The sequence below is a fragment of the Bufo bufo genome, chromosome 3 (genome assembly GCF_905171765.1).
Source record: "Bufo bufo chromosome 3, aBufBuf1.1, whole genome shotgun sequence".
NCBI classification, from domain to species: Eukaryota; Metazoa; Chordata; class Amphibia; order Anura; family Bufonidae; genus Bufo; species Bufo bufo.
This window is the reverse complement of record NC_053391.1, coordinates 683,221,242-683,237,316: the sequence shown is the minus strand read 5'-3', so window position 1 is coordinate 683,237,316 and position 16,075 is coordinate 683,221,242. Positions and strand designations below refer to the sequence as shown.

General features: G+C 48.1%; 1 protein-coding gene across 1 annotated transcript in view; it reads left to right on the top strand.

Annotated features, from left to right (window-relative positions):
- Positions 1 to 7,746: 7,746 nt before the first annotated feature.
- The window catches only part of LOC120996506 (diacylglycerol O-acyltransferase 2-like), a 69,736-nt gene continuing 61,407 nt past the window's right edge, over positions 7,747 to 16,075 (top strand). Inside the window, exon 1 of the mRNA XM_040426444.1 lies at positions 7,747 to 7,810. Within this exon, the coding sequence (XP_040282378.1) occupies positions 7,771 to 7,810 (40 nt within the window). The 5' untranslated portion in view covers positions 7,747 to 7,770. The remainder of the gene's footprint in view (positions 7,811 to 16,075) is intronic.

Here is a 16,075-nt window from a genome sequence, read left to right as displayed (position 1 = left end):
GGTTGAGACCAAAGGGCATTCTAGTATTGAGATGAAAGATCCAATAGTCTTCACGAAATAGAATCTTCTTTTTGACAGCACCACCTCTTATTGGAACTCTGACCCTTTCAATAGGAAAAGTATAGAGCCCAGTAATGTCGCGATTATGGATTTTAATAAAATGTTGGGCTACACTCGACACATTAGTAGCCTTAGTATTTGTAATATAATAGGGATGTTCTCTAAATCTAGTTTTGAATTGTCTGCTGGTACTGCCGACGTACATCAGGTCACAAATGGAACACTTGATGACATAGACCACACCGGCAGTATTACAATTCATATATTCCTTGATAGGGAAACTGTCGGTGTGGGTAGAATCAAATGTGCCAGTTCTGTGAACAAAACTACAAGTCTTACACAGGTGTCCACCGCATCGAAATGAACCTGTATATTTCAGCCAGTTCTTGCCCGTGTTCACACTTGTACGGGAGAAAATTGGCGGCTATATGTGAGGACCAACGTAGGTAAAGCCGTGGGAGTGTGAGAGGACAAAAGCCCATTCCGGTTCTGAAAGGCAGATGGACAGTTCCTTTTTCCCACGAATTGAGAAAGTGTAGCTCAGGAGGGGAGGATGAGAGTAATTCTTTATATATGGTAGACAGTGGTTTGGGGATCCTACGGGTGTCTGATAGCCTTTTATCCAACCAAGAGGGAGGGCTAGAGGTAGTTGGGGGTGGTAGTTTGATCAACTTAATATCCTTCTGCAGGGCAAATCCCTGGAGGAAAGGGGCGTTTTTGGTTTTGGGGGCATTCACACGGCCACTCGCATCCGCAACCGCTGCTCCTCACTGGGGAGACTCTCGCCCCGCCGACGCTGTACATCTTCCAGGGCCTCGTGCCAGACTCCTTTCCGGACTGCATCCCTCCAGTCCGGGTCATCCTCCTCCTCGTAGTGGAACGCTGTCCAAAGACTAGCCGATTCCATCCTGCTGTAGCCAGGTGAGCAGAGGAGGACGAGACACCAGGACGACCGTGATAATGAGGAGCGCAGCAGAGGAGGACGAGACACCAGGACAACTGTGATAATGGTGAGCGCAGCAGAGGAGGACGAGACATCAGGACGACCGTGATAATGGGGAGCGCAGCAGAGGAGGACGAGACACCAGGACAACTGTGATAATGGGGAGCGCAGCAGAGGAGGACGAGACATCAGGACGACCGTGATAATGGGGAGCGCAGCAGAGGAGGACGAGACACCAGGACGACCGTGATAATTGTGAGCAGAGGAGGACAAGACACCAGGACGACCGTGATAATGCTGAGCGCAGCAGAGGAGGACGAGACACCAGGACGACTGTGATAATGGGGAGCGCAGCAGAGGAGGACGAGACACCAGGACGACTGTGATAATGGTGAGCGCAGCAGAGGAGGATGAGACACCAGGACGACTGTGATAATGGGGAGCAGAGGAAGACGAGACACCAGGACGACTGTGATAATGGTGAATGCACCAGGTAAATAAGAACTCCCGACGCTTAGTTGAGACGAATAAGAGACTTTATTCAGAATGCAATCAGGTAATGATCAGCCGGCACTCTGTTCCGGTGGCCTGGTGCACGCGTCCGATATAGCAATCTCACATGGATTAGAAGAAAAGACTGGCACTCACTATGTCTTCTGCGAACTCAAACTTTTAATGGTCACATGTAGAGTACAGTTCTGTGACGCGCGTTTCGGCTCACAATACGAGCCTTTCTCAAACAGGCAATGGTATACAAACAATGTAGCATACACGATTTAAATAGACCGCCAGGGCGGAAGTGACATCAGGTTGCCTTGGTGATGAACTAAACAAAAAGAAAAAATTAAAAACAACAAACACGTGAATGCTACATTGTTTGTATACCATTGCCTGTTTGAGAAAGGCTCGTATTGTGAGCCGAAACGCGCGTCACAGAACTGTACTCTACATGTGACCATTAAAAGTTTGAGTTCGCAGAAGACATAGTGAGTGCCGGTCTTTTCTTTTATTCAGAATACGGCTGTACAGGATTTGGCGTGACGTTTAGGCCCACCTGGGCCTTTATCAAACTACAGCAAATCACAGGTGAGATATCATGTTAGTAGATGTAACAACCACAGCAATACATAGTACAAAGAAAAGGAGAACAGAACAGTAGATACACATAATTGTTATTTACTGGAGATTACTCTGTTAGGCCTCTTTCACACTTGCGTTGTTGGGATCTGGCGTGCACTTCCGTTGCCGCAGGTGCCTGCCGGATCCGGAAAAACGCAAGTGTACTGAAAGCATTTGAAGACGGAACCGTCTTCCAAATGCTTTCAGTGTTACTATGGCAGCCAGGACGCTATTAAAGTCCTGGTTGCCATAGTAGGAGCGGGGAGCGGGGGAGCGGTATACTTACAGTCCGTGCGGCTCCCCGGGCGCTCCAGAATGACGTCAGAGTGTCCCATGCGCATGGATGACGTGATCCATGCGATCACATGATCCATGCGCTTGGGGCGCCCTGACGTCACTCTGGAGCGCCCGGGGAGCCGCACGGACGGTAAGTATGCTGCTCCCCCGCTCCCCGCTACACTTTACCATGGCTGTCAGGACTTTAGCGTCCCGGCAGCCATGGTAACCACTCTGAAAAAGCTAAATGTCGGCTCCGGCAATGCGCCGAAACGACGTTTAGCTTAAGGCCGGATCCGAATCAATGCCTTCCAATGGGCATTAATTCCGGATCCGGCCTTGCGGCAAGTGTTCCGGATTTTTGGCCGGAGCAAAAAGCGCAGCATGCTGCGGTATTTTCTCCGGCCAACAAACGTTCTGTACCGGAACTGAAGACATCCTGATGCATCCTGAACGGATTACTCTCCATTCAGAATGCATTAGGATAAAACTGATCAGGATTCTTCCGGCATAGAGCCCCGACGACGAAACTCTATGCCGGAAGAAAAGAACGCAGGTGTGAAAGGGCCCTAACAAGGTAATGGTAACTGATCATATTAGCTGATCACTGGAAGCTGCTCCAGACAATAGTACAGAGTATCAAGCACATTGGGTTAAGGAACGGACGTCGGCATCCACCGCTGAGTCCGCCATACATGATAAAATCAAGCACATTACGCGACATATGCGGATGTTGGGTGCATAAGGAAAATACATAGTCGAGTGCATAAGGAAATACTCCATCTTATTAAAATTCAAAATGCATGAGGATGTTCTATGACCCTGCTGGGTACATGAAGACGTTACAATGCTGTAGAGGAGATGTCCTTGTCCGCTGGGTACATAAGGCAATATATCCCAATCTTGGTGAGAATGCTGGGTACATAAGGTAAATGTATACGGCAATATTCCATATTGCAAAATCTCAAAACACACGAGGAGGATACTGAATAATCCTGCTGGATACCTAAAGCGATTACATTGCTGGGTACATAAGGCCATATTTGCATCTTTCAGGCCGATAAGGATGTAATATAACCTGCTGAGTATATGTGACAGTGTTCGTTACCCCTGAAGGGGTTGCCTGCTGGATATATGAGGGTATACAGAACGATGTAAGGAAAGTATACATGTACAAATACACACAAGACATGGATCCATTGCTTAGTCAGCCCCATATCAACTACTGGAACCGGAAAAAGATGCAGATATCTCTCCTATCTAGGAGGGTAGGAGGGCGCCCCCATGGTGGTGAGGAAGCGCAGACCTTATCTGGTGCCGCTTGTCTGGTGTTGTGCCTCAGCACTATCGGAAGGTGCGCGGCGTGGACCGGGCCGCGCGTCCTATTTCAAAGAATGCGCACGTCATCCGAAACAGGCTGCGCATGCGCCCGGGCTGCCGTTCGCTTCACGCCTCAATCTGGGAGGAGGTTGGACCGTGTCTCCCTGTGAGGACTGACTAGAGTGGCAGGGGGCGGTATTTAGTATCGTATGTGAGCTCTCTATAGTAAAACAATAGGGATGAAGGGGATGCCAAAGGTCATCCGGACCATACTATGTACTTACTAAAGGATAGCCAATAGTTCTATCTGGAAGAAAGGAGATAATATACCAATGTTGGAGATAAGGCGTCAGGTGGTAAAATAGGGGTATAGAAGTATGTAGGTAAAGCGTATAAGCGATGAACATCTAGACACGCAGAATGGATGGGTCAAAAAGTGGTTGGCAAATTGAAAAACACATTTGTAATAATGGGATTGCCAGGAGGACCATACACTCACCTAAAGAATTATTAGGAACGCCTGTTCTATTTCTCATTAATGCAATTATCTAGTCAACCAATCACATGGCAGTTGCTTAAATGCATTTAGGAGTGTGGTCCTGGTCAAGACAATCTCCTGAACTCCAAACTGAATGTCAGAATGGGAAAGAAAGGTGATTTAAGCAATTTTGAGCGTGGCATGGTTGTTGGTGCCAGACGGGCCGGTCTGAGTATTTCACAATCTGCTCAGTTACTGGGATTTTCACGCACAACCATTTCTAGGGTTTACAAAGAATGGTGTGAAAAGGGAAAAACATCCAGTATGAGGCAGTCCTGTGGGCGAACATGCCTTGTGGATGCTGGAGGTCAGAGGAGAATGGGCCGACTGATTCAAGCTGATAGAAGAGCAACGTTGACTGAAATAACCACTCGTTACAACCGAGGTCAGCAGCAAAGCATTGGTGAAGCCACAACACGCACAACCTTGAGGCGGATGGGCTACAACAGCAGAAGACCCCACCGGGTACCACTCATCTCCACTTCAAATAGGAAAAAGAGGCTACAATTTGCACGAGCTCACCAAAATTGGACTGTTGAAGACTGGAAAAATATTGCCTGGTCTGATGAGTCTCGATTTCTGTTGAGACATTCAAATGGTAGAGTCCAAATTTGGTGTAAACAGAATGAGAACATGTCTCCATCCTCTAATGGCTACTTCCAGCAGGATAATGCACCATGTCACAAAGCTCGAATCATTTCACATTGGTTTCTTGAACATGACAATGAGTTCACTGTACTAAAATGGCCCCCACAGTCACCAGATCTCAACCCAATTAGGGATCTTTGGGATGTGGTGGAACGGGAGCTTCGTGCCCTGGATGTGCATCCCTCAAATCTCCATCAACTGCAAGATGCTACCCTATCAATATGGGCAAACATTTCTAAAGAATGCTATCAGCACCTTGTGGAATCAATGCCACGTAGAATTAAGGCAGTTCTGAAGGCAAAAGGGGGTCCAACACCGTATTAGTATGGTGTTCCTAATAATTCTTTAGGTGAGTGTAGGTTCTAACTATCCCTGGGGAGAAATGTGCACCTATCTCCGCATGCGTCTACCACATAAATATTCTGGCCAAGGGGAAAGATGGCGTAAGCAATCTGTATTCTGGGGTGTTGAATTAACGGTATAAGGGACACCTACTAGTATATGGAGTCAGTCAGAAATATGTCTTCATGTTACAAGAGGCTCCGGATCTCATACTCTCTGTTCATTCCCTTAGGCCTCATGCCCACGACCGTTCGGTTTTTTTTGCGGTCCACAAACCGTGGATCCGCAAAAAACGGAAGCCACCCCCGTGTGCCTTCCGCAATTTGCGTAACGGAACGGGCGGCCCATTGTAGACATGCCTATTCTTGACCGCAAAACGGACAAGAATAGGACAGGTTATATTATTTTGCGGGGCCTCGGAACGCAGCAACGGATGCGGACAGCACACAGAGTGCTGTCCACATCTTTTGCGGCCCCAAAAACTGCGGCTCGGATGCGGACCCGAAAAACGGTTGTGTGCATGAGGCCTTAGGCTCCAAGCTATCCAATTTATGGATCCAGAAGGCTCCCTGGTTTTCAGTTGTTTTGCCTCCCCGTCTGCTGGCTTTAATCTGCACAATCGCCTGAAATTTCAATTGTGCCAAGTTATGCCCTGCTGCGGAAAAATGTGCCGCTACTGGAAATAGGAGATTTTTTTTCGTCTAATAAACGACTTGTGTTGGCACACGCGGTCACTGATTTTTTGCGTTGTCTCTCCTACATAGAGTTTGCCACAGGGGCTTTTTAAGAGGTAAAAGCACACTATGTGCTGTCCGCATCCGCATTTCCGGAGCCGCAAAAAAATAGGACATATCCTATTTATGCATTTTGTATTATAGTGCCGGCGATGCACATTGCCGGTGTCTGTGTTTTGCGGATCCGCAAAACACTTAGGCCTCTTACGTTCCGTTTTTGCATTCTATATACGGACCGTATACGGAACCATTCATTTCAATGGATCCGCAAAAAAAAACGGAAGGTACTCAGTATGTCTTCCGTTTCCGTATTTTCAATCCGTTCAAACAGACAAGGATAGGACTGTTCTATTAGGTGACGGCTGTTCCGTTCCACAAAAAACAGAATGCACACGGATGTCATCCGTATTTTTTGCGGATCCGTTTTTTTGCGAACCGCAAAATACTGAAAAATCCATACGGTCATGTGCAAGAGGCCCTACTGACGTGTGAATGGACCCTTAGGGCTTGTTCACACGACCATATGGTTTTGCGGCCGGTTTTTCACGGATCCGCTGTTCCGTTTTTTTGGGATCCGTTGTTTCCGCAAAAACAGGGACTTTGTAATCATTGCAAACACCAAACACATTTCTAAGGCGTGGATCCGCAAAAAACGGATGACATACAGACATTTCTGGATGCATTCTGTTTTTTTATACGGACCCGTTGACTTGAATGGAGCCACTGAACGTGATTTGCAGAAAATAATAGAACCTGACTCAAAATGTTGCGGAACGGAAAAAAAGGAAATACGGAAATGGAATGCATACGGAGTACATGCCGTTTTTTTTGTGAACCCATTGAAATGAATGGTTACGTATACAGAAAGCAAAAAACGTTTGTGTGAAAGAGCCTTTATGTGGGGTTCTGTGGATGACGCACTGTTATGGGGGTTCTGTGGATGACACACTGTTATGGGGGATCTGTGGATGACACACTGGTTTGGGGGATCTGTGGATGACACACTGTTATGGGGGATCTGTGGATGACACTGTTATGGGGGATCTGTGAATGACACACTTAGGCCTCATGCACACGACCGTTGTTCCGCTTTCTGTTTTTTTTCGCGGACCCATTGACTTTCAATGGGTCCGTGGAAAAATCGGAAAATGCACAGTTTGGCTTCCGCGTCCGTGATCCGTTTTTCCAGTCCGTGAAAAAAATATGACCTGTCCTATTTTTTTCACGGACAACGGTTCACGGACCCATTCAAGTCAATGGGTCCGTGAAAAATCACGGATGCACACAAGATAGTCATCTGCGTCCGTGATCCGTGTCTGTTTTTCCTATCATTTTCAATGCAAACTTGCCTTAGTTTTTTTTTTCACTTTTCATGTCCGTGGATCCTCCAAAAATCAAGGAAAACCCACGGAAGAAAAAATGGTCACGGATCACGGAACAACAGAAATCGTGTGCATGAGGCCTAATGGAGGATCTGTGGATGACGCACTGTTATGGGGGATCTGTGGATGACACACTGTTATGGGGGATCTGTGGATGACACACTGTTATGGGGGATCTGTGGACTACTGCATGATCCCCATCACTGTGCCTGGTGGCAGCACTGATCACCCTCTATGTGCATGTGAATGCAGCTGGCACCTTTGCAGCAGGTGGAATACCATCGGTCACTCCTCCCCCTGACGCTGTAACTTGATTGTGTCTGCCTCCCTCTTTATATATAAGGCTCAGCGATGAGCCGCCTGTACCATTCAGTGTGCGGGGGTGTGTGTGGTACTGCAGGCTGCAACATGAAGACACTCAACACTCCGAACACCGGGCTGCTGCAGGGTGAGTGCAGGCACCTGGCACTGCCATGCTGCTTGCGTCCTCTATTATCTGGCAAATTTTGATTCTATGGGGCACATTTACTATGATGATTGCACCTGTTTTGGGTTGAAAAAATGCTGTTTAAAACTTCTTGTTAGGTGCATTTAATACTGAGCGTGTGCCTGTTTTGGAGGCTTTTGCGCCTCGTTCGAGAATTTTGAAGATTTCAACTAATTTTGCAATTGCCTAATTTTTACTCCACTCCAGGGTGGCTTATTTTTGTCGGTTTTGAGTGGTGACGACAGATTATTTATTTTATTTTGCATTACAATTTGCAGTTTCTGTTAGATGTGTGACTTTTCACAGGTCATTTGTTCCTTTTTTCATGCGCATAGTAATTAGAATGGAATCACCTGACTAATACAAAGACGCCTCATTCATCTGCTGCTGTGCGACTTTTCATAAATAGTCGGCAGAATATCGACAGAGAATCCACTGCTCCCGTCTAATTGAGGTCTAAAAAACAGACGAGCTTGATAAGTGTGCCCCTATACGTTTATTTGCCATTAGTACTTAGCTGCTAATTAATCATTGGGACAGGTACTGCTTATTTGTAATGCTTAAACCTGCAGTCCTGTGTAAAAGTACTTATTAGGCCCATAACTGATTCAGCTCTGCTACATTTGTGTAACCTGCAACCTCTGACTGTTCAGTTGGGATGAAACTACAACTCTCAACATGTCCTGACAGCAGCAATCGTTAATTTCTAACGATAATTTGTTTTCCCTTAGTCCTAACAGTAGCACAGATGGGGTTAACTGCCCCCCGTGGACTGGTAGGACCGGCGAAATTTTTAATGAGCCCAAAGAATAACCAATAGAAGAACTCCAGCTCCCTTAAAGGGAGGGGTTCGCCCCCCAGCCCACCGTGTCTATAACAAGAAAGTACCTTTAGGGTGGGAAATTTGTGTGCTGCTGTTAGGACTAAGGGAAAACAAATTATCGTTAGAAATTAACGATTCCCTTACGTCCTACCAGCAGCACAGATAAGGAGATGGCAAGAAGAATCCCCTAGGGAGGGTCCTCATGCTCAACAGAAGTAAGGACTGTCTGCCCAAAGGCCGAAAACTCTGATACCTTAGCATCTATCCTATAATGGGAGATGAAGGTTGATTCAGAGCTCCAGGAAGCTGCCTTACAGATCAACTCTAGGGGGAGAAGACTTCTCTCCGCGACAGAGGTAGCTACGGCCCTTGTAAAATGGGCCCTCACAAACTCCGGAGGATCTAAGGATTGAGAGGTGAAAGCTTCCTTAATGGCTTCCTTAACCCAGCGACTAATAGTAGTTTTAGACGCCTTACGGCCTTTAGACTTACCGGCAAACAGGATAAAAAGATTTTCATCTATCCTGAATTCTTTGGATCTATCCACATAGATCTGGAGGCATCTCGATATATCCAGTGGATGTCGGACTGGAACATCAGAGGAGGAGGCAGAGAATAATACAGGTAGAGAGATTACCTGATTGATATTTTGAAAGGTTGGAACTTTAGGTCTAAAATAAGGTAGAAATTTTAGAAGGACCCTATCCTGTAAGAACATGGTGTATGGGTATAACGCAGAGAAAGCTTGCAGCTCCGAAATTCTTTTGGCTGAGGTTATGGCCAGAAGAAAGACCACCCTAAGTGTTAGAAATTTAAAGCTTGCCTCCTCCAAGGGTTCAAAGGGGGGGGGGGGGATGCTAACCCCCTGAGAACAACTGACAAATCCCATTGAGGAACGGGTTTCAGTATTGTAGGCTTCAATCTTTCCGCTCCCTTAAGGAAGCGTTTGATGAGCGGGTCCCGAGAATATGGCCTGTTGAGACAGGCCGAGATGGCAAAAACTTGGACCTTCAGGGTAGATGGGGAGAGAACTCTGTCTATCCCATCCTGAAGGAATTGTAAGATCGCTGAGAGGGGCGGATCTGCAGACGCCACCTGGTTGGAGCTACACCAAGAGGTGAAGATCCTCATGATCCGGGAGTAGGCCTTCTTGGTAGACTCTGCTCTGGAATGCGACAAAGTTCTCAGGACCGACTCAGAGAGCCCATCCGCTCTGGGAAGGGACTGATCAACCTCCAGGCTGTCAGGTTGAACCTGTGCAGATCTGGGCAGAGATGAGTGTCCCACGACACCAGGGTCTGCTCCGGGGAGAGTGTCCCATATTGTCCCCGACTCATCTGAATGAGCTGGGTAAACCAGGATCTCCTGGGCCAAAATGGTATGATGGCTATTACCGAGGCTTGATCCTGACAGATTTTCATCAATACCCTCGGAATCATGGAAAAGGGAGGCAAGATGTACGCCAGCCTGAACCTCCACGGTATTGTCAGAGCATCTATCGCCAGGGGGTTGTCCTCCCTGTATAGGGAACAGAACCTCTGTACCTTGGCGTTGAACCTGGTTGCCATGAGATCTACCTCTGGCATCCCCCCATCTGAGGACTAACTGTTTGAAGATCTCCGGATGCAGTGACCATTCCATGGTCGGTAAGCCGCGACTTAGGCGGTCCGCGATGATGTTGAGGGAGCCTCGGATGTGAGTGGCGGATAGATGGGATAGGTTCAGCTCTGCCCACTGCAGAATTACCCCAATCTCTGAAAGAAGGGGTAAGGATCTTGTGCCTCCCTCCTTGTTTATGTAAAGCACAGCAGTCATGTTGTCTGACTGGACTTTCACTGCTTTGCCCCGAATCAGAGGGGCGAAGTGAAGGAGGGCTAGCCGGATAGCACGCATCTTGCGGAGATTCGAAGAAAGATGCCGCTCCTGAAGAGACCAAGATCCCCGAACTGGGGATCCGTCTAAATGGGCGCCCCAGCCTACAAGGGATGCGTCTGTAGTCAATATGAGCCAAACTGGTTGGGTCATAGACTTCCCTTCTGGTAGATGGAACCACCACCTGAGGGAATTTCGGGTTTGGTTGGATAGGGAGCACAGGGAATATAGCCCCGTAGGGCTGCCGTTCCATTTGTTTAAGACCTCCGACTTAAGAGGTCGGAGGTGCCATAAAGCCCAAGGGACTGCATCCGCAGCCGCTGACATGAGCCCCAACATCTTCATGAGGGTCCGTATAGAGACTCGTCGTGGTACCTTAAGGAACCTTGCCAGGTCCTGAATCCGTGTTCTTCTTTCTGGCGTCAACTGGAGGGACATCTCCAGAGAGTCGATTATGAATCCTAGATAATGGATAGAAGTTGAAGGGCTCACGTTCGACTTCTGCCAGTTGATAATCCAGCCGAGGCGGAGCAGAAAGGAAATTGCAACATGAAGATGATGGGAAAGTAGAGGGACTGAAGGGGCTAGAAGAAGCCAGTCGTCCAGGTAAGGGACAATGGTCAGACCCTGGAGTCTCAAAGCTGCCACCACCGATACTACCACTTTGGTGAAGATAAGGGGGGCAGATGAGATTCCAAAGGGAAGGGCGGCAAACTGAAAATGCCTGCACACTCCTGAAATCTGGACCGCGATCCTGAGAAATTTCCGGGAGGAAGGATGGATCGGGATGTGGAGGTAAGCATCCTTGAGGTCCAGAGTAGCCATCACATCCCCAGGATTGAGGAGGTGGCTGACTGACCTTATGGTTTCCATGCGGAACCTGGTTCTCCTTACGAAACGATTGAGGAATCTCAAATCTATGATCATCCGAAGATCTCCTGTCTTTTTGGGTACCAGAAATACTGGAGAATAAATCCCTAGACCCTTCTCCCCTGCCGGTACCTTCTCCAGGGCTCCCTTGGAATGGTAGTCTTGGATATAGGACTCTATGATCCTTTGCCTGGCCGGCGAAAAACTGCGCGTAGCAATGAATCTTCCTGGGGGGAGAGAAGCAAGGTCTATTAGATAGCCCTTGGCTACTATACTTTGGACCCAGGGATCTAAGATTTCCTGGGCCCATACGTGTTTGTAAAAGGAAAGACAACCCCCTACAGGCAGGTGATGGAGTGGTACGGGAAAATCTAGAGGCGTAACGACAGGGGTAGCAGGGTTTATCCAAGAGCCTCTGGGAGGCCCATAGTCAGGAGGGCTTTGCCTCCCTGGTGGGTTTACGGGAGCGTCTAGAAAACTTTATAGACGCCCCCCCCCCAGTCTCTACGTCCAGCCTGCTGTCCTGGTCGCCCCCGCGAGCTTGTCTACCCCTGCCCCGAAAGGGCTGTTGGGGGAGACTCTTTCCCTTTTTATCTAAGAGACCCTTCATAATGGTGTCTAACTCAGATCCGAATAGACGATTCGGTTCAAAGGGGAGCCCACAGAGGTTGTACTTGGATGCATTATCTGCATTCCAAGGCTTTAGCCACAGAGGTCTCCTAGCAGCAGACATTAGAGCCATTTTTTGGCCGCCAATTTTTAGCTGTAGCTGGGATGTGTCACACAGGAAATCCATGGCCAAATTGACGGATTTGAAGGCGGTGAGGATATCGTCCCGAGAGACACTTTGGTCGACATCCGTCTGGATTTGATTCAACTTAGACCTAAGAAAAGAAGAGACCTCTGTGGCTGCAATGGATGTCGAGGCCGAGGCTGCGGCCGCCGAGTAACCCCTTCTTAGGGTACATTCTGCCCTCCTATCTAGAGGGTCCTGCAGACTAGACCCATTGTCTGCAGGAACCAGAGTGCGCCTGGACAACTTGGCTATCGCCATGTCCACCTTAGGAATGGAACCCCATGATTCCACTAAGGGTTTAGCCATCGGAAACATTAACTTAAATTTCCGGGTAAGGACTGGACCTTTCTCCGGCTTTTTCCACTCTGTGCGCATCACAGAGAGAAGGGTCTAATCTGCCTTAAAGACCCGCTGGGTCCGGCAGGCGGGATCGGAAGACTCCCCTACGTCAACATCATGGTCCCCCGACCTGATGGACTTTAGTAGCTTCTGTGTCTTTTCGGGTGGAAAGAAACAAGAAGTTGACTCTTCCTCATCAGAGGAAGACGTCCCAACAGAAAGGGGCATCGGTCTATCAGTGGCGGCGACCACCTCCATCGGAGTTTGAGAGGCAATCGGTAACCTCTCATTTAGAAGGCGTACGACCCCCTTAATGGAGTCGTCTACGTAAGTCTTGGCCCACTGGTACATGTCCTGCATTGTAGGTTCTGTAGCAGTGGCGGAACGGCAGCTGTCGCACCTGGAAAAGGGGCAACTCTCGTCAAGAGGCATGTTGCACTCGTAACAGGCCAAGTGTTTCCTCTTGGCCGCTGACTTCCGTTGCTGGTCTGACTCTCTGGGAGAAGCCATAGCTGAAATGAAAGAAGAAAAATTAAAAGCATCCCTAAAAGTAAGGGAGAAACATCCATTAACTAGCGGCACGAACCAGAGGAGAAGTCAAACACAATGATAAAGCTGAAAATAGAATATCAATCGGATGATAGCAATATCTCTCACTGAACACAGGAGACTCTGGAGCTAGCTTGTTGAAGCAGCGCAGCCAGAGACAGAATGAAGCTATCATGGAGCTTATAGCTCCACCCAGGGGAGGGGCCTGTTACCAGCCCTCCCCAGGAGTCCTTGTAAAGCTACTTGTTTTAAAACCTTACAGAGGTAAAAAAAAAGGCATTTAATTTGCCCTTGTATGGCCCCCACTCCATGTGGGAACAACCCTCCGGCCAGTGTCGTACCAAGGGGGGGGGGGGCGGCCCGCCCCGGGTGCCACTCACAAGAGGGGTGCCAGTGGCGTAGGGATCGCCATAGCAGCCATAGCAATGGCTATGGGGCCCTACGCCACTGGGGGCCCGCCGCGACTGAGGATAAAAAATAAAAAATAAAAAATGTGGCGAGTGGGCCAGGCGTGGCGCTGTGATAGGGGCAGGGCTCCAGATGGTCTCTCCCTCCCCCAATAAGAAGAGGGACAGGGCCGGGGGAGGGGCTGTGGCCACTGCGCCACCAATGAAGATAACTGACCTGTTAATACAAATGCAGGAGGCGGGTGCCGAAATCAATTAGCCGGCACCCGACCTCTATGACAGGGAGCTGCGATCAGCCTCATCAGCGGCAGTTAACCCCTCAGGTGCCGCTCCCTGTCACAGAGGTCGGGTGCCGCTATTTGATTCCGGCACCCGCCTCCTGCATTTGTATTAACAGGTCAGTTATCTTCATTAACATTGAGTGCGGCCCCCCCCCCCAGTATAATAAACATTGAGTGCGGCCCCCCCCCCCCAGTATAATAAACATTGAGTGCGGCCCCCCCCCAGTATAATAAACATTGAGTGCGGCCCCCCCAGTATAATAAACATTGAGTGCGGCCCCCCCCAGTATAATAAACATTGAGTGCGGCCCCCCCCAGTATAATAAACATTGAGTGTGGCCCCCCCCAGTATAATAAACATTGAGTGCGGCCCCCCCCAGTATAATAAACATTGAGTGTGGCCCCCCCCAGTATAATAAACATTGAGTGCGGCCCCCCCCCCCAGTATAATAAACATTGAGTGCGGCCCCCCCTCCCCCAGTATAATAAACATTGGTGGGCAGTGGGCAGTGCCAATGAGGGTTAAAAAATAAAAAATTAACTCACCTCCGCACTGCCCACCAATGTTTATTATGTTGGGGGGGCACACTGCGCCACCAATGTTTATTATACTAGGGTGTTGGGGGGGGGCGCACTGCACCACCAATGTTTATATGTTTATTATACTAGGGAGGGGGGGCGCACTGCACCACCAGTGTTTATATGTTTATTATACTAGGGAGGGGGGGCGCACTGCGCCACCAATGTTTATTATGTTGGAGGGGGCGCACTGCGCCACCAATGTTTATTATACTGGGGTTTAAGGGGGTGCAGGTTTTTATTTTATTAAGGAAGGGTTAAGGGGTGGTTAATGGGTTTTATTAAGGGGGGTTAATGGGTTTATTTCGTTAAGGGGGTGTGCAGAGGTTTATTTTATTAAGGGGTTTTATTTTTATTTATAAATATTTTTGAAAACATTGAAATAATAAGTTTGTGCATGTTTTCTTAACTTTCTTGGGGGGGGGGGGGGGGTGCCAAACAAAGGGTTCGCCCCGGGTGCCAAATGCTCTAGGTACGCCCCTGCCTCCGGCTGCCAGACTGATTTTCTTCAAGAAAAAAGAAGCAACAAAATCGGGGACCGCCGGAAAACCGGAAGTGACGCCGCCAGTAACCGCGCGTCACTTCCGGTCATGGCGGCGCCCATACCACGCCGGATCGGAGAACCGATGCATTCAGGAGGGGAGCCAGTGCCCAAAGGGAACACATTGCCCCCAGGTAACGCTTAGGTAGCTAACTGGGGGAAAAATAAAATAAAAATAAGCGCAGACATAAGCGCTAGATGACGAGAGAAAAAAGAGACCAAACAGACATAGCTGACAATGGTCTCCAAATCCCAAAAAGGGAGAGCTTCGCCAGTCCACCTGTCCAAAGGACAGAAAAAAACACGGTGGGCTGGGGGGCGAACCCCTCCCTTTAAGGGAGCTGGAGTTCTTCTATTGGTTATTCTTTGGGCTCATTAAAAATTCCGCCGGTCCTACCAGTCCACGGGGGGCAGTTAACCCCATCTGTGCTGCTGGTAGGACGTAAGGGAATAAATGGTTATCAGTGCAGTTCCAATTTACGAGTTTAGGTCGCTAGTCTGTATAATATTCAGAGATGTAGCAGAGCTGGTTTTGTTCTGTGGGAAATGCATTGCTGGTCCAGCCTGATAATGCAGTAGAGATGACGTGGATTCCGGCAGTTCTGTGTAAAAATACATGCAAGTCATGGTTGAGGCCAGACACTATGGGCTCATGCACACGAACGTATTTTTCTTCTGTTTTTTATATATATTTTTTTACAGGTCTATATACGGAACCTTTCATTTCAATGGGGCTTGAAAAAAACGGAAATGGCTCCATGTGCACATGGCTTTCCGCAAAAAAAAAAAAAAAAATGTCCTATCCTTGTCCGTTTTAGGGACAAGGATGGGCATTGTTACAATGGATCTGCAAAAAAACGGGCGCCATACAGATGTCATCCGTTTTTTTAATTTTTTTTGCGGATCTGTGTTTTGTGGACCACAAAAAAATACATACGGTCGTGTGCATGAGCCCTAACTCAGCTCTTCCCTTTGAATCCAGAGGGGGGGAAAAAGCACCTATACAAGCAGACAAACATTGCGAGCTTGTGAGCATTCACGTGTTTGATTTCAAGTGTGTGATCATCAGAAAACAATTATTAAATAATATTTTTTTATATTTTTAAATGATGTCATTTTGAAGTTTATATTTCAACTAAAACCCAAAAATGCTTTATTTTTCACACTGA